Genomic DNA, 22,229 nt, shown 5'->3' with positions numbered 1-22,229 from the left:
AAAATGATATAAAATGGCGGCCCAAGTTTCATGCAAGAAGTTCTTTTGATGGAAATTGTTTGCCTTTTCACGGATGATCGCCAAACTACAAAGTCTGCATGGAACCTGATTAAAGTATTTCAACGATTAGTTAGTTTATTCCTAGGGAAGTAACCCTGTCATGGCAAACATAGGATTTGACGACTCTCCATCAGACCGACTGGAGGGAACACAAGTTCATTCTGTTGTCGGTGGCTTGATATTAAAAGGAAACAGCAACAGAGCGTCTCAATCCCCCAAGAAAAGCGTATTAGGGCTACAAAAGCTCGCTGAGGAGAAAAGAAAGCGAAAATTGGAGGAGGATGGCGAGGAGACGAAGAAGATCAAAGCTCTTTCTTCATATCGCGACGAAGATTGGGACGAATCGGAGTTCACGGGAGAAGCGCGAATCAGCGCTGGAAGTAAAGGATTTAAGTCGAAATCACGACATTATAGATCTGGATTGGCTGAAACCCCTTCACACACTGGAGGTGTTAATGCAGATATAAGAGAAAAACAGCTCCAGAGACTCGAAAGAGATCGTGACTCCAGAAAAGGTGGTTTGTATGCTCAATCTAGGCCAAAGGACAGAGAAAAAGATTATAGAAAAGAAAGAAGAGATAAAAACGATGATAGAGAAAGAAGAAGGTATGAAAAAAGACAGCAAAGTAGTCGAAGTTCTCGAGAGTACCACAGGGATGGAAGGGAAAATTATTTTAAAGAGCCAAGATCGAGCCGCAGTGACTGGGAAGAGACGCCATACAGAAGTAGTCGGTCAAGAGATGAAGGTTATACTCCTAGACACAAATCAAAAGGTAACCGTATCTTTTTTGCAGTTGATTTGATAGCCTTTTTTTCAAGGATAATTGATAAATTAGTATTATCAAGTAAGTTGGTAATGTCTTTTCAGCACTCATAAAGTCTAAAAAACACAAAGACATAGTTACAATGATCCTTCCTAGAACTTCGTGTATTTACTTTTTACCTAAAATCCACAAACCTAACAACTCAGGTCGACTCATCTTCTCTGCCTGCAGTTGTCCCACCAAACTTATTTCCAGCTATTTGAACAAAATTATATCACCTATCGTCAAAACCTCATCATCATACATTAAGGACAGCCAGCACATGCTTGAAATTTTTTGTGAGTTTAATTTCTTTGGCCGAAACAAACTTGTTTTCACTATGGATATTACATCTCTTTATACTAACTTTCCCAATGATGGAGGTCTCCAGGCCCTAAAACATCTTTGTAATCAAGGTACTGGTAAGGAACCTAGAAACACTACTCCATTAGTCGAACTAGTCCTAACACTCAATTGCTTTTCATTCAGTGGTAACTAATACACACAAACCAATGGTATAGCCATGGAGACCAAATGGGAGCCAGCTATGCCAATCTTTTCCTGGGCTTTATTGAACACCAATTTTTCAGTCAATACAATGGCCCCAAACCTGAACTCTACAGTTGCTACATTGACAACTGCATCAATGCTACCTCCTCTACCAGAAAGGAGCTCACTCAATTTTTAACTTGCAGCAACTCCTTTGACTCAGCACTGAAATATAACTAGGAAATCTCTGACTCTTCTTTGGCTTTTCTAGACATTAAAATTTCAAAATAAGGCAACAGTCTATGCACTAGTGTTTACTACAAACCTACAGATTCACATAGGTACTTGCTTTATTCATCCTTGCATCCATCACATGTCAAGAATTCTATACCTATTTCCCAAAGTTTCTCAGACTTTGTAGTTTAGGTAGTGTTGACTCTTATTTTTCCAGAAAATCCGAGGCAATGTGCCAGTTTTTTGACAAACATGGGTATCCTGTTCCTGTTGTTCAAGTGGGTCACCACAGTGCTTAACAAATTGATTGACAGCACTACAAATTGTTCAGAAGGAAAACACTGATTGCTTTCAATTCACTCCCACATTTCACCCTCAAAACCACTCAGTTAAATCTATCATTCAGAAAATCTCTAAGTTTCTTCAGTTCTTCAAAACAACTCAGAGACTGGTACTATCTTTTTGCAACCTCTACTTATCTCATTCAAACACAACAAAAACATTGGGAACTCTTTGGTCAGAAGTTCATTTCAAACCAGTGACCAACGTAGAAATTTCAAACATGCTCTCTCACAATGCAAAACTTGTCCTTTCATTTACAACATAGAAAAAATGTTGGGATCCAAGAGATCCATTAAGATCACTGATTACTTCACATGCACCTAAACTTACACTTATCAAAAAAGTTATACATCGGTGAAACAGGAAGACAACTAGGTGACTAATTTCAAGAACACTTTTGCAATGTAGAAAGAAATGACAAGAACGCATCCAGTCATTAGACACTTAAATCTCCCTTACCATTCTAAGCAACATATGGCAGTTTGCTGCCTTACCCTACATCTGGGCAGTTCGGAAGGCAGCAAAACTTTAGAAAAAAAATTTATCTTTCAAATAGGCACTCTTAATCACCACAGTATCAACAAGCCCTTTTCATTCAACCAATTTATTCTTGTTTTATCATTGCTATATTCCCACTCATAGCATAGCTCCATTTTCTGCATATAAAGACTCATGCAACCCACAATTGCTACAACAAAAACTCGAAATGTCAGCTTTTAAACTCTTTATGGTGGCCAATTTATGTTATCAACTCAATTAATAATACTAAATTACCTTACTATACTCTCTCACTGACACAGCACCACAATTTCTTTAGAAACTTTCCCCCTTTATTCTATTTTTTAAGGGTTTATTCTGAAACCCTTCTACATTCCAAACCAGGCCTTCTGCCCTTATTCAGATTTGTCCTCGTAACCTCTATCACTAGATATATTAAATATAAATTTCCCCCCATAGAATAATCTGCCAGTCACACTTTGAAACCCTTTGAAGCTTAGGCACATGGGAGGACAATAAAGTACCACACACAAAAATATTCCTCTTTAAAATCCATGGTACATTGCTGGTATAAATGCATGCCTTAGCTAAAACTGGGAACATTTGATATTCTCTGCATGGTATTCCACAATTTTAAAACCTCACATCCAATATGATTAAAATCTTGGGTAAAAGTAAATTGGAGGTGGTAGAGCATTCAACATTTTCCATGTTGAAGCAGCTTTGACGCTGCAAACAAATTTTCCTGCCTTCTGCAAACTATTTGATTGATAATAAGCTCACTAGATACCATTTGGTTGGGAAAAATGTTATAATTTATTTGTCCTTGTGAGTTACTTGTTCCAAAAAGCTCTGAATTTTTTTGCAAAATTTGTTCCCAAAAAACTGATCACTTCTAGGAACAGATAATGTCTGTGGATAAATTCATATAATTGCCTATTGTTGATGTATTTTAGTACACCAAAAAATTGCATTGATGTCGCATTATATTGTTCTCTTGATGGTTGTCTCTTATCTTTGTGTTCTCTGTAAGACCTTGCAAAAGATTTATTCCTGTCTTACATGTAGTTATGTTTTGTTGACAGACATAAGAACTCCTTCACGGAGCAGTTGGGATGATGAAGATGCCACACCCAGCAGAGCTAAATGGGAAATGCCATCTCCCAGCAGATCAGTGTATGAAGACATGAAAAGTGAAAGAAGGTAACGAAAACTGTGAAGTGTTCCTATCAGTACCCGATTGGTCTTCATTTTCCCAGATAGTTTACGTACAAAGATTGTACAAACCAGGATCATTATTTAGGAGTCAGGTGTCTGACACATAAAGGTTATGAGAATAAAGGAAACCATTGCTGACCAAAAGGAGTTCTCAATTGTTTTAAAAATTCTCCTTATCAGCACCTTTGGACATGTATAGAGAACAATGTAGAGAATATGCATACTGATGTTAGAGTGTAAAGGTTTTTAGGAGTCAGGTGTCCCTGAAAGTTTGCTGGTTCTAATTTCCCCCTTTTGCTGGAGGGATGCACCTTGAAAATTACATTTCTTGCTTGAGAAAACAACAAAGAAAGTCAGTTATGGTTGTTTTTGCTGTTTTGTTTGTGCAGGAGGCAAGGGGGGTGGGGCAGTAAGGGAGCATAAGACAGATTATCCTTCTCCCAGCAGCTGTTGGGGTTCATCATTTCACTTATAACCTCCTTATTATCTTTGTATCTCAGACTGATACAGAGATTTTACTATCATTACCTGCAGTTCTGTTAGAGTTTGTGTCTTTTACAGTCCCTTAATTTGTTGCTTCCTTGTAAAGGAGCACTTATAAGTGTTTTTCAATCAATGGATTTATTCTGTAAAGTCCTAGCATTTATAAAAATAAGTGGAATAATTTACTGCCCTACAGATCCCATCGAAGAATAGATGACACTCCTCGCTTCACCCCTACACATAAATACAATGTTTGGGAAGATGATCGCCGTAGCACTGGAGCTACTCCTAGATTCTCCAAAGGAAAACGTGAGACAAAATTACAATATAGCAATGTTATAACAAGGAGTATGTTATGAAAAGACCTCATCATGCCAAATCTGTGGAATAAAGTAGAATAAATTAATTTAGTAGCATTAATTTAGGTTTTGCCCTCTCATTTGTAATTATCTTGATAGACTAATCTGTCATTAGATTAAAAATTTAATATTTATAACCCACATATTTCCTTCAAAAATACTTAAATTTATGGTTAAACCAAGTAGTTATTGTGACAGAATAGTCACATTGTGGCAGGTTCTTGTTTATATCAGGAAGTCTTTGATCAAGATGTTACTTTCTTGACATAGGTTATCTGATGATGTTAAGCAGTTCAAAATTGTATTAACTTAAACAAATCATTGGTTGACTGATACATAAAAATGAAACATGCAGGTTCTGAAGATGACAAGGAATCGCGATTTCCTTCTGAAGTTGACAAGGAGGAATGGGAAGAAGAACAAAAGGTGATTAATGAGCCATTAGCACAGAAAACTGTTTCACTCCCAATATCTCATTAGTAATTCTCCTCAGTGTCTGCCACACTATTATTATGATGCAAGTTTGGAGAATTTGGTATTGGATCAACTAATGATCCCCTAATTGATATTTTTGATTATTCTCATCACTTGTCTGCTTCACTTGTTATTGTTATTGTAAGGAGAAACCATGTCTTGGTCACTTATGGAAGTTAAAGGGTTAATAAGATTTTGGCCTGTTGTGCTGTTGTCTTATCAAGGCGTAATTGTTTCTTTGACTGGCCGTGTTTGGTATAAGATAAGAAAGGATGGTGGGAGAAGGGGATGGGGAATGGCAAGATGACATTGCCTTCCCCTCTCCCCTCTCCTTCCTTTGGCTGGCTCATCCCTTTGGTAAAAAGGCTCATCCCTTTGGTACAAAGGGATGAGCCAGCCAAAAGGAAGGAGAGGGGAGGGGGTGGGGCAATGTCATCATGTCAATGTCATGAGTACTTTCCCCAGTTTTCTGCTGGTGTAAAAATCAAAGATGGCGGCTTTGATCTTCAAAGGCAGGGTATTTGGAGAAAAATTTCAAACAAAGAGTTGCTTGTACAGCTGGCTAGGTAGAAAAAACATGATGAAAAGTGAATTACTGTATATTATTTTACAGAGGCTGGACCGAGCTTGGTATGATATGGACTCTGGTTATGATGAAACACATAACCCTTTTGCTGACGTCAGTGATGAATACACCAAGAAAAAAGAGGAAAACATGGCCAAGAAAGCAGTTAAGAAGATGTCAGCACAACAGAGGCAAATAAACAAGGTGAAATGTGGACATGTTTTAGTGCAGCAGAGGAAATCTAAAAGTGTTTATCATGTGTAGTAGCAAGTGCAATTTTAGCTGGTGTCTAAAGTGTTAACCCTTTACACCCTAACATCAGTTTACATATTCTCCATACTGTTCTTCATACATTTCCTAAGTCACTGACAAGGAGAATTTGTTTAACCATCAGTTTACATATTCTCCATACTGTTCTTCATACATTTCCTAAGTCGCTGACAAGGAGAATTTGTTTAACCATCAGTTTACATATTCTCCATACTGTTCTTCATACATTTCCTAAGTCACTGACTAGGAGAATTTGTTTAACCATCAGTTTACATATTCTCCATACTGTTCTTCATGCATTTCCTAAGTCACTGACAAGGAGAATTTGTTTAACCATCAGTTTACATATTCTCCATACTGTTCTTCATACATTTCCTAAGTCACTGACAAGGAGAATTTGTTTAACCATCAGTTTACATATTCTCCATACTGTTCTCCATACATTTCCTAAGTCACTGACAAGGAGAATTTGTTTAACAATCAAGAGTTTCTTTAATTGGTGACCATTTCCTTTATTCTCATGACCTTAATGTATGATTGCAGTGTGATATTGTAAGGAGAAGTTAGATGCCAAAGGGTCAAATGCTACTTAGGTCCTACAGAGTTAACTTCATTCTAACTTTATTGTAGTAATTGTAGATTCAAAAGTAGCATTTTCATAACTCATGATCGTGAAAAAAGATTTTTCCTATAATATTGGCTCTTAAAGTTCATTAGCATACATCCCACAAAGCAGGTTGGTCAGAATTCCAGTCATCAACAAGTCTTCAATGAAAGTGTATGATGCTTCTTAAGATATCCCCAGCCATACCTCTGAGGATTTGTAGTTTGTGACTTATTAATGGAAGAGGTGTCAGTGAAAGGCTGTATGTTTGGTGTACATTCATTTACTTACCATCTGAATGTGTTTAATAACATTCCAATTAAAACCATTTTTATTCAGGATAATGACCTCTGGGAGACCAACAGGATGTTGACAAGTGGTGTGGTGCAGAAGTTAGATGTTGATGAAGACTTTGAAGATGATCAAGAAGCCAAAGTCCACCTGTTGGTGCATAACATAGTGCCGCCTTTTCTTGATGGACGCATTGTCTTCACAAAGCAACCAGAACCGGTCATTCCAGTCAAGGTATTATGCTATAGTTAGTACGTACACTATGATTGGTCAGTTCAGCGGGCCGTACTGTGGCCCGCTTAATTCAAAAGTTTTGTCGAATTGAAATCTTCTCCTCGATTTGAACCTAGAGATAATATAAATACCGTAATGGTTCGATTTGGTGCCTTCCTTCCAATGAGCGCTCCCTCGAAATAGGAAGGATCTAGGGAAAACCGGTCCGTCTTCCAGCTTTCTGATCTTTTTCGAATGGACTTCAGAGCTTTGTTTCGCACGTTCTACTGTTTCTCGAAATAGAATAAGCGCCCTGTTCCTTATAGGAGATATTTTTCGAAAAAGCGCCCTCCCTTTAGGTAACCAAAGTAAATAAGCACCCGGGGCACTAAATCGAATCATTACGGTACCTTACCAACCTCGTCTTCTTTGCAGGATTCCACTTCAGACATGGCTATGATTTCAAGAAAAGGTTGTCATGTTGTACGTGTTCACCGAGAACAGAAAGAACGACAGAAGTCACAACACAAACACTGGGAACTGGCGGGAACAAAACTTGGCAACATTCTTGGTGTTAAACAGGAGGAAGATGAAGTATGTTGGAATTTGAATTTCGACTTTGTTTAAGAACATTTCATGTAAGAAATTTGTTATTGAAAAAGAAAAAAAAAGAGCTTTAAAGAAATGTTGGTTTTCTTGTGCGGCGTTTGTTTCATCTAAGTTTACTCACAATTTATTACAACTTCTTACAAACTTCACGAAGTTAGTAAAGTAAAAGTAACTATTTTTCTTTGTCTTCAAGGATACAAAACAAGACGAGGAGGAAGATTACAAAGATAATCAGAAGTTTGCTGAACATATGAGGGATAAAAATGAAGCCAGCAGCGAGTTTGCTGCGAAGAAATCAATCAAGGAACAAAGAGAGTATTTGCCCATATTTGCGATTCGAGAAGAGGTACGTAGGAAGCCATGTCAATCTGTGAAACATCACTACGATATGTAAATAAATGATATGTAGTGTCTTTTTTGTTAAATTTTGTGCATTTGAACAGGAATTTGGAGCCGTCGTATTCGTTTATTTTCCAGCTGAACCGTACGGGCCTGGATGCGGTTTTATTGAAAATTATTTTGAACAAAATAATTCTAATGCGAGGGCCGCGCTCGAAGGCGCGAGCAGTGTTAGAAAAAGCTGTACAACTCAGCCGTCTGCCTCGCAAGATGCATGGTAGAAAAAAAAAACGTAAGAAAAAAGGAAGAAGGAGATAAAACGGCAGTCATGTGATGAAATGCTTACTTATTGTAGGTCAAGACGTACCGACCAGCGCCATTTAGCCCTTCCACTTTGTAATAAGTACATGATATGTAGAACTCACGTTGCGTGTGTGAATTTGTGCTTTTAATCCGGTTTAAAACTACTGTACCTGTTCTTTGCAGCTTCTGAACATCGTAAGAGACAATCAGGTGTTATTGTGGTTGGTGAAACAGGTTCTGGAAAAACAACACAGCTTACTCAGGTAAGAAAAAACGTGAATCGCTCGACGCGAAAACAGCGCTGTTGTGAGGTACTTAACGAGTTCACGTCTGCTGTACCACGACAAATACGTCTCCCTTTGTCATCGCTATGGCTGCACAGTGAGGTGTATGTTACTCTCGGTTGTTGTTGTTGTTGCTGCTTCAATAACTTATTCATGTGAAGCAATCCTACATTTTTTTCTTCTAGTACATGCATGAGGATGGATACACAAATTATGGAATGATTGGTTGCACACAGCCTCGTCGAGTGGCTGCTATGTCAGTTGCTAAGCGCGTCAGTGAAGAGTTTGGCTGCAGACTTGGTGAGGAAGTTGGCTACGCCATTCGGTTTGAGGATGTCACTTCCGAGGTGAGGAAAACTTGTTTACACTCAATGTATCAGTGTTTAGCGTGGAGTTTTTTATGTGAACTGAGTTATGTGAATTGGCGACCAGAGGTAATGTTCTCTTTATAATTAACTTAGGATGGTTATTGTAATATACAACTTAAGGACTGCGTGTCAAACGCGCATCCTCTTCCAGCGCAAATGATGACTTAAGTGCGTAAGTTTTTTAAAATCTTGTTATAATACGCTAACACTAGTATATATATATTCGTCATACTGTTCTCTATGTATTTTTCATGTTACTGACCAATGGAGTTTGTCTAACAATCACGACATTCTTTTGTTGGCGATCATTTTCTTCATTCTCATGATCGTGATGTTTAAGTCAGGGCTGATACTGTAGGGAGAAATTAGATACTAGTCACTCTTAGAGGTTAAAGGTTAAAAGGAAGTTTTCGTTTATTTTCGTAGTTATTTCCAGTCCGTTAACTGGGCATGGTTGGGTTGGTCATGGGGAATCATTTTACTTGTAACTGACCATCTCAACTGTCGGTTGTTTCTTGCAGCGCACAATGATCAAGTACATGACAGATGGTATTCTTTTGCGAGAGTCTCTCCGTGAGTCAGATCTTGATCATTACAGCGTCATTATCATGGACGAGGCGCACGAACGGTCGCTGAACACAGATGTCCTCTTTGGTCTTCTTAGAGAGGTGAGATGTTACATTCTGTAGATAACTATTCGCCTTCCCGGATTATGCTTTCACCCTGGCAATTATTAACCATCTGTCCCAAAAGTGACGAACGTGTAACGTCTCCTCTCCATTGATATACCGTTTTTTTTAAGATTAAGCGCCCTGAGCGCTTATTAAATATTTGGACCTTTTAGCGAGTGGTTGGTTATTCGAGGTTGGCGCTTAATGGACTAAATACGGAAAATTATCAAGCGTATAGATAAAGAGAATAGTCCAGTTTATCGGCTTAGCAACTCCTGATGTAACTCAAAGATCTCCCAAATGTTTTCACAATGTGATGTGTGGTGCCTGTTTGTCTGCCTGCCTGTTTACGTTGACATCAATGTAAATGATTCGTTACTACGCATGCTCCAATTTCCTTTAGCTAGTTTTGTTTCTGTTAACTGATTCTATGAATGTTATCTTCTATGGATATATTTTGAAAAACTTTATTTATATTCGTACCTGGATTGAGCAACGGTTTTTCTTTCTTTTCTCAGGTCATTTCTCGCCGAAGGGATATGAAACTGATTGTTACCTCTGCAACCATGGACGCTAAAAAATTCGCCGACTTCTTCGGGAATGTTCCTACATTTCAGGTACGGAGACTTCAACAGATGCTTATCCCGTTTTCGGTAGCATAAAGCTACAAAGAATTTTGTTAGTCCTCCTGCAGTTATTTGTGAATTTTCGTGAGAGTTTACCGGTACCAGTTTATATTCCTGGGTGTATAGAGGCACAGGGATGGTCAACCTTTACACCCTTGCATCAGTAAAGGTATTTTCCATACTGTTCTCTATACATTCCTAAGGTGTTGACAAGGACAATTTGTGTAACAATTAACAACTTCTTTAGCTGCTGATAATTTTCTTTATTCTCGTGACCTTACTGCATGATTCAGGGTGATATTGTAAGGAGAAATTAGATGCTAGTCACTCTTAGGGGTTAAAGGGTTAAGTGACTCGCCCAGGATCAAAATCTGAATCTCTGGATCCGGAGTCTAGTCCCGGAATTCACAACAGCCGGGGATTGTTCGTGTTTTTTAACGCGATTCGTCCTCTCTTTTGGCTTTTTCGTGGATAATCGCAAAGAGCTCGGGTCATCATGATGTGATAAGACGCCGTCTTAAGCCATCAGACGTAAAACGAAAACCAGTCGTATACCATGACTCGGTCACCAACGTTTTCTTGGAGCGCTTGATGGCTAATGTTAATGTCAACCTTTGTCATGATTAGCCGCTGTGATAGTTTTGGTTTTGGGATTTTTCGACAGCCATCGAAAACTACTCTTAACTAACTCTCTATTCATTTTCAGATTCCAGGTCGAACTTTTCCTGTGGACATACTTTTCAGCAAGAATGTTGTCGAAGATTACGTGGATGGCGCTGTGAAGCAGGCTTTGCAGATTCATCTTACGCCGGCGAAAGGTTCGTGTTGAACTTATGGTCTTACTAAGGTTTTTTACCCTTGCTCCTAAAGTTAAACATTCTCATCACTTGCTCTAACACATGAAATAAAGTTTGGTATTTAACAACGCCTGATAGATTTTGCATGACCATATGCGACATCTAGAGAGAACCATGTGAGATCCTTAACAATCCATATTTTTCATTGTCCAATAGAATGCACTTTGCATTTTGTTCTTGTTTGTTGTTTTTATTTTCCCTCTAAGTCCGTTCATGGCTCAAATGCATAGTTTATTGCGAATGCAAATCGACTTGGGAGCCCTACATTCTACTCGCCGTTCGCATCCTGTGAACTGAATTTCTGCTACAAATCAAATCATCGTATTTCATAATAGATATTGTTTTGTGGTATCACTTACCGTATTTTTTTCTTTTGTCGGTTTAATTCTTGCTTCCCTTGATACACTTCAGGGGACATTTAGTCTTCATGCCTGGTCAAGAAGACATCGAGGTTACTTGTGATCTTATCACAGGTGAGTGAAATGAATTTTATGATTCTGAGGCAGGGGGACTTGCAAACTTTTTTCTCCTGTCTCTCCTGCTGCCGTCCTCAGACAAATTGGTGGTTGCATTTGGTTTGAATTCTGTTCTATAGACACTCAGTTATGAACCGTTTGAACGCATGAAAGACTGGAAAAATGTAGTGCATTTGATGGTACGCTCGGAATGAAGGGAATGTATGTCTCTTCACTCTTTCAGAACGTCTAAACGAGTTAGACGAAACTCCACCATTGGCTGTGTTACCTATCTACTCACAGCTACCATCCGATTTGCAGCCAAGATATTTCAGAAGGCGCCGGACGGTGTCCAGGAAGTGTATCGTGGCAACGGAACATTGCGGAAAACGTCGCTTACAGGTCTTGCGATAATTAGTTTTCTACCAGCTCGCATATGACGGAAGGGCACAGTTTTATAGCTCTTGATGTTTAAATTTATTTACACCATTACGAGTGCGAGGGCGCTTGTGTTGATGTAGTTAGATTGTGTAAGTTTTGGAAACAGTAGACAACCAGAGAAGTTTCAATGTCCTCTTTATTAGTGAGTGGAAAGGTGAGATTATCTGCTTTCGATAACTTCTCTACAATATCACCCCTCCCCTAGTTTAGGATGTTGTTATTAACCTTATCTACAACATGAAATTCACTGATTCACGCATGCGCCAGCATCCTACCATGAGAAAGAATGTTAAGAGGCGTAGCCATGCTCGCATAAGATCCCGTCCTGTCTTTTGTTGTTGAGTTCTGTTCACTTTTGCAATAATTATGAAATCCCCTGTATTTTTTTTAGTTGACGGAATTATGTTTGTAATTGACTCTGGCTACTGCAAGCTCAAGGTTTTCAATCCCAAGATTGGTATGGACGCTTGCAAGTTTATCTACATGCAGCCAGGTACATACTGATCAGTATTTGTAAATAGAATAAGAGACATGGTAAGTTTTGTCATGAGCGTGAGGCATAGAAAAATTCTGAGTGCCCAGGAGGATCCGAACCTCAGACGTGCGGATTCTGCGCTCTGATGCGTTACCACTGAGCCACGAGACTATTTTTCCTTTGTCCCACTCTCGTGAAAGACGAAAAACATCTCTCTCGGATCAGTATTGTTGATGATGGAGCATTTTTCCTGTGAAATGTCTTAATATAAAAACTTGAATATGAAAGCGATTTTCGCAGTTATGACACTACTGAAGCAGTAGTGAAAGAAGGCCTGAAAAAAATTCAGGCCTGTACGGGATTTGAACCCATGACCTCTGCGATACCGGTGCAGTGCTCTACCAACTGAGCTAACAAGCCAACTGGGAGCTTTGAACTGCGGATAAAGACGTGAATATGAAAGCGATCTTCGCAGTTATGAACACTACTTAAGCGGTAGTCTTTATCCGCAGTTCAAATATATGACTTTCATATATTCACAACCGTTTATTCATCACTTCAAGGGTTTATTTCGAACCACACAGTGACCAGCTCCTAGGTGGCTTGTTGGAACTCTAATTTTTGAACCTGTTCATGGATTTTATTCTTTAAAAGCGGAAATTTGCAAGCTTAGAGCTTCTGTGAAACAAATTCCTTGTTAAATACTTTATGACCTAGTGTCTTAATCATTTACTTGCAGGCCAATGCCAATCAGAGATCTGGTCGAGCCGCATAACAGGGCCTGGGGTGAGTTTGAACACCTGAGTTTGAGTTTGACACTGATTCAGTTCACCGCCTTCAAATTGACCTTCAATGTGAAAGATTACCTCTGACATTTACTTTTTCTTTTATAAGTAAACATCTAAGAGGACTACTAAATTAGTATAAATTAGGGTGCTTGAAGATAACGCAAATGAACGGCAAGTTGGTTACGGTTTTTCTTAGAAATGCTTTGGGCGGTATTGTTCAGGTGAAAAACGGGGACTCTCTTTTAGCTCTATACAAAATATAATAGTTGTTTTTTTGAAAAACCCCATGGGGGTAAACTTTTATTTTTCAGCCATTGCTTTCGTCTTTTCACGGAGAGTTCCTACAAAAACGAGCTACTTGTGTCCACCGTCACCAGAAATGCCAACGAACAAACCTTTCAATGTCGTGCTGCTTTCCTCAAGTCCTTAGGTGTTCAAAATCTGCTGGAGTTTCACTTTATGGATCCTCCGCCACAGGTAAATGGATAAACGGAAGAAAAAATAAAAACCATCTCTGGGAGTTTTCCCTTTTTCATCAGGATTCCTAAATCGAAAGGTGCAGGTTCGAGTCTTGGCCGGGTCATTTTGTGTCGCTTAAGGGGTACGACACGATAACTCATACTCCAACCCCCCGCCCTCTCTCTACCTCCCAGAAAACAAATTGGTTTTAGTTACTGGAAAACTTTTCGGGGAAATCTGGTCAGGGGTTCACAAACTTGCTTCGTACTTGAATCCCGTTCTGGGAGAGTATGCAATCACTGTTACGTCGCTTAATGCTAAGGGAATAACGATAAAGCTTCGATAGAAAGAGTCACAAGACCTTTTTTTTTTAACGGTGTTTGCTTTTTCCAATGTAATACTTTCCCTCAAATATGTTTATTTTTCAAATTAAACTGACGTTGGCTCCTTGTTCATTATAGGACAACATCTTACCTCCATGTACCACTGTGGATTTCTTGGCGCGCTGGACAACACCAGGAGTCTCACTCCTCTGGGGCGTCAGATGTGATTGAGTTTGCCCTCTGGACCACCGCCCTGTCCAAGTTGTTTGATCATCGCTGTGGATATGGAGTGCAGTGACGAGTCGCTTGTAAGTGTTATACTTTGTGATGTTAACTTTACGGTGTCGCAATAAATGAGTCAGCTTGCAGTTTATCTTTTAAACTTTACGGGAAAAGCCTCAAAGCTTGCGAAACGTTTTCTCATTATAACCAGGTACTTGCTTTTTCTCCGTGCCCGAGAGATGTTTTCTGCTCAAAAAAATGTGTTTAATCCTTTAAACCTCCTGAGGGCGACTGGCTTCTAATTTTTCCCTTCAGTATGACTCTCAACTCAAATACAGAGGTCCACAAGAATAATGGAAATCATCACTTTATTTAAGAAGCTTCCTGATTTTCAAACAAATCCTCCTTGTCATTACGACAGGAAATGTAGAGAGATCACCTGTGAAGAATAATGAAAATTGATGTGATAAATGGTAAAACCCTTTACAACCTGACATCAGTACGCGTATTCTCCATAATTTTTTTCTTAGCCTTTCGTACGGTGCTGCACAAGGAGAATTTGTTTAACAATCAAGAGCTGTCTTTAGTTGGTGATCATTTCCCTTTATTCTCGTGACCTTACGTTTTTTTGATTTAGGGGTGATATTGGTACGGAGAAATTGGAATGCAATTCACTCTTAAATACGGGTCAAAGGGGTGAGCATGAGCTGAGGCAGAAACCTTGTTCTGCCATTTCGGATTGAGTGTCAGTTTTCGTAGGGTAATCAGGTGTTGTCTTTGGATGTAATTCCATTAGGCGAGAAGAATTGGTGGTTCATCCGTATGTTTGGCAACCAAAAATCTTTTAAAAAATACGACTTGGTCTAGCTGGCATTTTTCAGATGGTGTTGGCAGTTCCTAGTTTAGATCTATGGTGTGACAGCTAAATCAGGCTTGTGTTTCATCTCGAAGCAACGCACAGAAACCTATCGAGAGTGCTCACCAACACATTTACGGGGTTTCTTCTATCTCTTCTCTTTACTGTTGACCGTATATTTTGTCCTGGTTCTTCATGATAAAACCACCTTACCTTAGATGACACTTTTTCTAGTGTCTCGTTACAATGTACTAAAATTTTTCCGCCCAGCGATGTTCTTCCACCTCTTGACAGATCATCGTGTCTATGCTGTCAGTTCCCTGCCATTTTTTTTTTTCCGTCCAAAAGGACGAGAATGGAGAGGGACGCTGCAAGGGAGAAATTCGCTGTACCCGAGAGTGATCACTTGACTTACCTTAATGTATACATACAGTGGAAGACTAACAAGTGAGTCCATCGGCTTGTATATTTAACAAATCTGTCGGTTATTCCAATGCTTTTTCGTGGCTGTCATAGTCCTTCAATTGGAAATGCGGTGGTTTTAGTGGTTTGGCTTGTTAAATTCCAGCGAAAGTTCTGGGCTTGAGCACTGGCCGTGGTTCTGTTATGTTATGTTCTTGGACAAAGCTCTTTCCTCGATCTCGCAAAGCCAAGATCCATCTAAGAGAGTAAATAGGTGCTGAAAAACTAGCAAGGAAACTTAAAGAGGTATTTGTTTTAATTTTTGGTGTTAACCTGCAGTGGACCGGGAGAAGAAATACTCCTACTCGCATTATTTAACCGCGATAAAGTTTTCCCTCACATATGCTCCGTCAAAGTGCTTATATAGAAAAGTTTTACAAGCCTTTTGCGCATTTTGGTCCTCTCACAATGTCAATTCTAAACACTTCCTGTGTTTCTGTTTGTTTGCTTTAATCGCTACTCAGCCCCAGTGTGCAATGAGCACTTTATTCATATTAAAGCGGATGCGTAAGGTGATTGAGGTTTGTTGTTGTCTTTTTGTTATCTTTTGAAACGCGTAGACTACAGACACCTTCGCGTCCCGGTTTACTTCAAGTCGATAAAAGAGATTGCCGCAGTGCTTTGTCATGGCTTTTCGTGTTAAAAGTGGCACTTACTAATCAGATGGTCTCTGTAAATGAACCGATTTTCATAACGGTTTTTTTTTCCGGATTTTAGGTTCGTGAAGTACGTGGCCAATTGAAAGATATCATGAACCAACAGAAAATGCCGCTGAAGTCGTGCGGCAACGATTGGGATATCATCAGAAAATGTATCTGTTCCTCTTACTTTCACCAAGCCGCCAGATTAAAGGTAACATGTTACATTAAGGACTTACCTCTATACCTGGTAATTTGGTATTATCAAATGAGTTGATAACGTAAATTGGCCACCTTTATGAGTTTCAAAGCGTTAGCCTTCGTCCTTATCTCTGACGAAGGGCTAACGCTCGAAATGTCAGCTTGGAACTCTTAACGGTGGCCAATTTACGTCATCGACCCATTTGATAATACCAAATTACCTTGTTATACTCTCTCACCAACGCAGCACCACAGTTTTAGAAACTACCCTCTTTAATCATTCCTTTTCTAATAGATTCAAATCACCCCAAGTTTGACTTGTTAACCCTTCAACCCTTCAGAGTGACTAGCATCTAATTTCTCCTTACAATATCACCATTGAATCAAACATTAAGGTAATGAGAATAGGGGAAATGATCACCAACTAAAGCAGCGCTTGATTATCAGACAAATTCTCTTTGTCAGCACCTTGGGAAATGTATAGTGAATAGTATGGAGATTATGGATACTGATGTTAGGAGATAAAGGGTTAATCTGTCTCGACGAGTAAGAGTTTACTGAATTTCGTTACGACTACAAATAGTAGGAAGTTGTTTTATGTTAGGGGTCTCACAAACCGAGATGAGTTTTATAAGCTTCTTTTCAATTCGTACGACGCAGTAATTTTGATCTGAAATATTCTAATTTAGATAATGGTATGTACTTTTTCGGTCATTAAGACCAATAACGACGATGGAAATCAATAACCAAAAAGATGACAGGAACACAGTACAGGCTGCGTCAGAGGTTTAACGGCGGACCGGAAGTCGTTTTGATATTAATTATTTGCATTTTTGTCGCAGGGCATTGGAGAATACGTCAACATGAGAACAGGAATGCCGTGTCATCTTCACCCCACTAGTGCTCTGTTTGGTATGGGATACACACCCGACTATATTGTTTATCATGAGCTTGTTATGACCTCTAAGGTAAGACGACAAACCCACGGTAACGTAGTTATTAACTCCCGCATCAGATTTGTAATTCTCCTTACTGTCAACCATACAATTCTTATAATGTCAGTTCAGAGAATTTAGTATTGGATCAACTTATTATCTCCAAATCGATATTTTTTCTTTATTCTCATCACTTACCTGGTTGATATTGTTTTAATATTGTAAGGAGAAATTCTGTCTTGGTCACTAATGAGAGTTAAAGGGTTAACGATAACTTAGGCTGGTGCATTTCCTGACAGATGCGTAGTCACGTGATACCTATAACATGAGAGAGATTCTGACTCTGGCGCACTTTGGGGCTACGAAGTTTGATTGGAGTTCTCTTGATATTGCTTGCCTGTTCCCAACCTCATGGCTGAGGGTCGGTACTATGGATGTAAACGCCAGCTCCAATCTTGTTCTAACATTTGTAATCATCATGTAATGACCACTTAGGGAGTCCTCTCTTACATGCTAATGACTCTATCGTCAGGAGTGCACAATGGTACAGCTAGCTAATTTCTTAGGCGTGCATGCATGTTTGTTCTACCTTATTTGGATTTTTCTCTCAACTCTTTAACGCAGGAATACATGCAATGTGTCACAGCTGTTGATGGCTACTGGCTGGCAGAACTGGGCCCTATGTTTTACACAGTGAAAGAATCCACAAAGACAAGGCTGGTTAGTTCGCTTAGTGCTTTTTAAACAGGACTTCGGCATCTTCAGGGCCGGTGGAGCCAAGAGAGAGAGAGTCGGGTGCCCCAAAATCATTCAAAAATATAAATTTTGTTTTCCTTGCGATCATGCCTCTTAGTACTCGTAGAATCTGCTATCAGGGGTGCATACTTTTCAATCATCCAATCCCCCCGCGTCCCGATTAAAGTTGGTTTCACCATTCTTACTATTGTGTTCAACGTTATGCTGACGTTATTCACTTTATTTAGTTCATTTTTGATAAACTGTGTATGTCACAGGGCCATACTACCAAGGAAACATGGTATTTTCTTCATTATCTACAAGATTTCGACATAGTGATAACACATGTCGGTAGTCGAGGTTCTGACAGCGTTTCTTCACTATCTTTGTGTTGTCTAGGAGAAACGAAAGCGTGCCAGGGAAGACTTATCGGCTATGGAAGAAGAAATGGCGGCTGCCAGTGCGCAGATGAAAGCTCGAGAAGAGGAAAAGCTTGCCAAACTAACTCCTTCAGTAAAGTAAATAAACATCATGAACTTCCTATTTGGCCGTATCTATAGATCAGTGAAATAGGCCACAATTCTACAATGCTTCTATACAATACTTGTTTTATTTTGTCTCTCTTTCAATAATAGATCACATATCGCTACGCCAGGACGTAAAACACCTGCAACTCCACGCCGAACGCCCTACAGATTTGGACTCTGAAGGCCAACGACAGATTTTGTTCGTCTAAGAAGTTGTGGAAAGAGAGTGGTGAAATTTGAGTCTTCATAGATTTTTACGAAGGACTGGTCAAGCTAACGTTGGAAATAAACTGTATATGAACCCAAACCGAACAGCCGGAAAACCCATAAGCATGTCCCCCCCCCCCATACGCATGGGGGGGGGGGAGGAGGAGGAAAAGGGGGTGGGATGTGGAGAGGGAAGCTACTCTTTCAAAGAATGACGTTGCTCGTTGGGAATGTCAGTTTTACACCATTTGAAGAGATCAACTCCCCCACGAGTTATGACTTTTCAACAGCAATCGAAAACATATCACTCTGTTATCACATTATGATGTTACGTTTTTCAAATCTCACTACATCAATTTCCTGTCCAATACAGAACGACAACACTTTTTTGATAAAATACTCAATTTCTATACTCCAAGACATGAGCTGAATAAATTATGATAATGAACTCAAAGAGGGGATCGCTTCTCGCTCTCATGAGACTCATAGGAGTCCTAAATTTCCTGTCCAATACAGAATGACAGCATTTTTTTTGATCAAGTACTCTTAAGTTACAACCATTCAATTTCTATACTCCAAGACGTGAGCTGGATGAATTATGATACTAAAGTCAGAGGGGATCGCTTCTCACTCTCTTATGAGACTCGTAACAGTCACCATTAAACATCTCAAACTGTGATGAATCGCGATAACCACGGTTACTGTTTTTTGTCCAAACGTGTGAGAACCGAATGTTCTGTACACGGTAGTGACTCATTTCAGAGCGAATGCTGAGCACCTTTTTTGTAGAGTTGTAAATAAATGTACAGCTGGCACTATTCGATTTACTGTCTCTTTATTTCGTCTTTACCTGCTCTGTGTTATGCTTTTCTATATTTGCGTAAAACGGAATGATCGGAGAACCTTATTGTGGTGAGCACAGGCATATGTACTATAAGAGATCACAGTTACAGGAAGCCTTTACCTCTGTAAGCGTTTATCGTTCATCTGCTGTACGTGCACTTTCTAAATGTTCGCATTGCTTTAAAAGTAGCATAGCATTCTTACACTCCAATGACTTACAGTAGTCTAAGGATAATTGTTAACAGTTTTGGAAACTTTGTCTTAAAGGAAAAGGGAAGGAAGGTAAAAATTGAGGAGAACATCTTAAATTTGGTCTGCATCCAATTTATAACCTGTGTATTTTTTTTCTTAATTCGGCGGCCATCTTCAATCTTGTTTAAAAACAACTTCATGTTAGATATTTTCTAGGCATCCTAAAAACAGCCACTTGGGGGGCGACAATAGTCTCTGGTATAACCGAGATTTTTCTCCACTCCTTGTCTTCTTCGTTGTAACACTCAACACTGTCTAACGTGTTTAAGATAGATCGGCCATTCGACCCGCCAAACACATACACGTGATCTGCCACGCACGTGATTCCACATTCCGCACGTGGTACACCAAGTCCAGGTACCAAGCTCCACTGGAACTTCTTAGGGTCAAAGATCTCGCAGGTTGTGTGCATGCTATAATTTGAACCAGCATAACCGCCAACTACCAAGACTTTCCCGCGAAGTGCATGAACTGCAGGTTGTTTGCGTGACATGGTCATGTCCGGGAGAAGGTTCCATCTCATAATCGTCGAGTCGTATCTTTCGCAGCTTTTAAAATTCTCTTTGTCTCCGCTGATGACGTAGATAGAATCATTTAATACTGTTGCACAATGGCTGTCACGTGGTAAGTTCAAGTCTGCAACAAAATGCCATTGATTGCGCTCTCGGTTGTAACATTGTGTTCTACGAAGTGCCGTATTGCAGCAGTCTTTGCCGCCAATAACAAACAACTTCTCATCTAATGACACAACGGCAGCAAATGAAACTGGGTGAGGAAGATCCGCTACATCGCAGTACCATTTATTCCTGAGAGGGCTAAATCGACACACGTGGGAATGAGCTAAGACATTTCTACATACTCCTCCCACTAAGTACAAAGAACCTTGGCAGACAGCAGCACTGTGACCGTGTCGCGGAATGTGAAGATTAGATAGCGTTACCCATGAGTCACGCAACGGTATGTACGCCAAAACACTGTTGTTTGAGCCATACTTCGACACTGATCTTCCCCCTGTCAATGCTACCACTGTCTCGAGAGGTCCAGTTCTTGGCACATGCAGCTCTCGAAATTTCTCTGACGCCGAGGAAGTTTGTTTGATTGTTTTCAGTAAAACGTTCACTTCGACTGCGTTACTTCGAAGCAACACATCACTCTTAACAATGTTGATCAAATAATCCTTGCGGATAAGCGGAAACCGAACATGTTTTAGGACTTCAAGAAGCAGTTTCTCCCTCGACTGAAGATCGTACCTTATCCAGGAGAGCGCAGAACAGAGCACTTCGCTTTCGTTGTGAACATTAAGCTCGTCACTCTTGAGTAACCTAATGAGCGCCTCGAAACTCAATTCTTTGAACGCTTCCGATTTTAGTGTTCTTAGCTGCGAGGATCTTCTAATTTCATCTTTCCACCGCAGTGCAAATATGTGAATTTTCATATATCTAAAGCTTCCGATTTTGTTACCATAGAATAGTTTTGATTTGTGAAGAAAGTGCACGATTCTTTCAACAGAGCACAGTCGAACTTAGTGGAAAACCTCTGTAGGGAGAGACAATTTGAGATGTTGATGAACTTTTCTAACGCAACAGCAGCATGCAATTTTAAGGCTGGAATATTCAGGTAATCGGCAGCCATGACTAAATCTTGAGCATTGGATTCATTTATCTCCACCTCACCCGTATAGAGAAATTCAAGGACTTTTTCCATGCCATATATACCTTCCAGCTCCACCACGCCGCTCTTTCTCTCACGAAAATCATCCGAGAACAAAGCTTGAAAATAAACGCTGCCTGCGGCCAAAACACAACGGTGAGCAGGAAACTCCAAAGTTTTGTCAACACGAATGAGAACGTCACAAAGAATGCAAGCTTGCCTCAGTTCGTTAAGAGATCGCAGAAGACTTTCTCTAAATTTGTCGTCGATTGTTCGGCCTCCTTGATTATCAGATGTAGAACACATTTCCTTGCCGGCTTTGAAGTGAAATCGGAACGTTGAGCAGTATGTAAATTGAGGTAAACACCCGTGACAGTCACCCCTAACCTGACTCATGTGCAATTAATGTGGTTTTTCGATCTGACTCCGGGTAAGTCACATGAAGTAAACTAATTTTTCTACGTGAACAATGCAAGAACATTACTAGTAAATTGGTGAAAAAACATTCAGGGAATTATAAGGTGCCCTCAGTAATTTCTCTGACATGAAGCCTCTCACCGACCGTGAGAACAAAATGGAACCACTACTGTTTGCAGCCATGGTCGTCTCTTCTTATCTTGAAGTCGAAGTCCTGTTCACAACTAAAAGAAAAATATTAGATTTTAAAAAAAATGGTAAAGCAAACTAGATACAAAAATAATATTAACAATCATGGTGATAATTAAAATATTCATAATAAATTACAATTCTTACTACGCTCAAAACAACCTTGTAAGTGAGTTTGCTAGAACCCGGTGAGA

General features: G+C 39.6%; 2 protein-coding genes and 1 pseudogene across 2 annotated transcripts; 2 read left to right on the top strand and 1 right to left on the bottom strand.

Moving 5' to 3' along the window:
• The first annotated feature begins 4 nt into the window (after window positions 1-4).
• On the top strand, window positions 5-19,502 carry LOC131800291 (pre-mRNA-splicing factor ATP-dependent RNA helicase PRP16). The gene is given in 32 exon segments (XM_066164444.1): window positions 5-833; window positions 3,512-3,629; window positions 4,324-4,436; window positions 4,842-4,912; window positions 5,574-5,729; window positions 6,739-6,924; window positions 7,339-7,497; window positions 7,706-7,858; window positions 8,338-8,362; window positions 8,365-8,417; window positions 8,624-8,785; window positions 9,328-9,474; window positions 9,996-10,094; window positions 10,810-10,925; window positions 11,372-11,433; window positions 11,660-11,790; window positions 11,793-11,817; window positions 12,248-12,329; window positions 13,049-13,117; window positions 13,431-13,596; window positions 14,040-14,049; window positions 14,052-14,209; window positions 15,274-15,306; window positions 15,309-15,333; window positions 15,336-15,426; window positions 15,898-15,943; window positions 15,945-15,953; window positions 16,159-16,293; window positions 17,123-17,248; window positions 17,840-17,935; window positions 18,350-18,468; window positions 18,586-19,502. Coding segments are annotated over 32 exon segments (3,687 nt in total). The 5' UTR covers window positions 5-160; the 3' UTR covers window positions 18,659-19,502.
• On the top strand, window positions 967-2,570 carry LOC136280020 (uncharacterized; annotated as a pseudogene).
• Window positions 19,501-21,983, bottom strand: LOC131800307 (kelch-like protein 28). Its single transcript, XM_066164446.1, has 2 exons — window positions 21,241-21,983; window positions 19,501-21,157 (listed from the first exon to the last, which is right to left on the bottom strand). Exons 1-2 carry the CDS (start codon window positions 21,823-21,825, stop codon window positions 19,916-19,918), a joined length of 1,827 nt encoding a protein of 608 aa, XP_066020543.1. The 5' UTR covers window positions 21,826-21,983; the 3' UTR covers window positions 19,501-19,915.
• Between the last annotated feature and the right edge of the window lie 246 nt (window positions 21,984-22,229).

This window comes from Pocillopora verrucosa, chromosome 3 (assembly GCF_036669915.1).
Source record: "Pocillopora verrucosa isolate sample1 chromosome 3, ASM3666991v2, whole genome shotgun sequence".
NCBI classification, from domain to species: domain Eukaryota; kingdom Metazoa; phylum Cnidaria; class Anthozoa; order Scleractinia; family Pocilloporidae; genus Pocillopora; species Pocillopora verrucosa.
This window is presented reverse-complemented; position numbering and strand designations above follow the sequence as displayed.

Bases quoted from the DNA above. Each gene is read 5' to 3' on its own strand.
- LOC131800307 (XM_066164446.1), bottom strand. From the start codon at position 21,825: ATGAGTCAGGTTAGGGGTGACTGTCACGGGTGTTTACCTCAATTTACA. The intron at 21,158-21,240 runs GTAACAAAATCG...AGATCCTCGCAG, and splicing joins CAAATCAAAACTATTCTATG to CTAAGAACACTAAAATCGGA.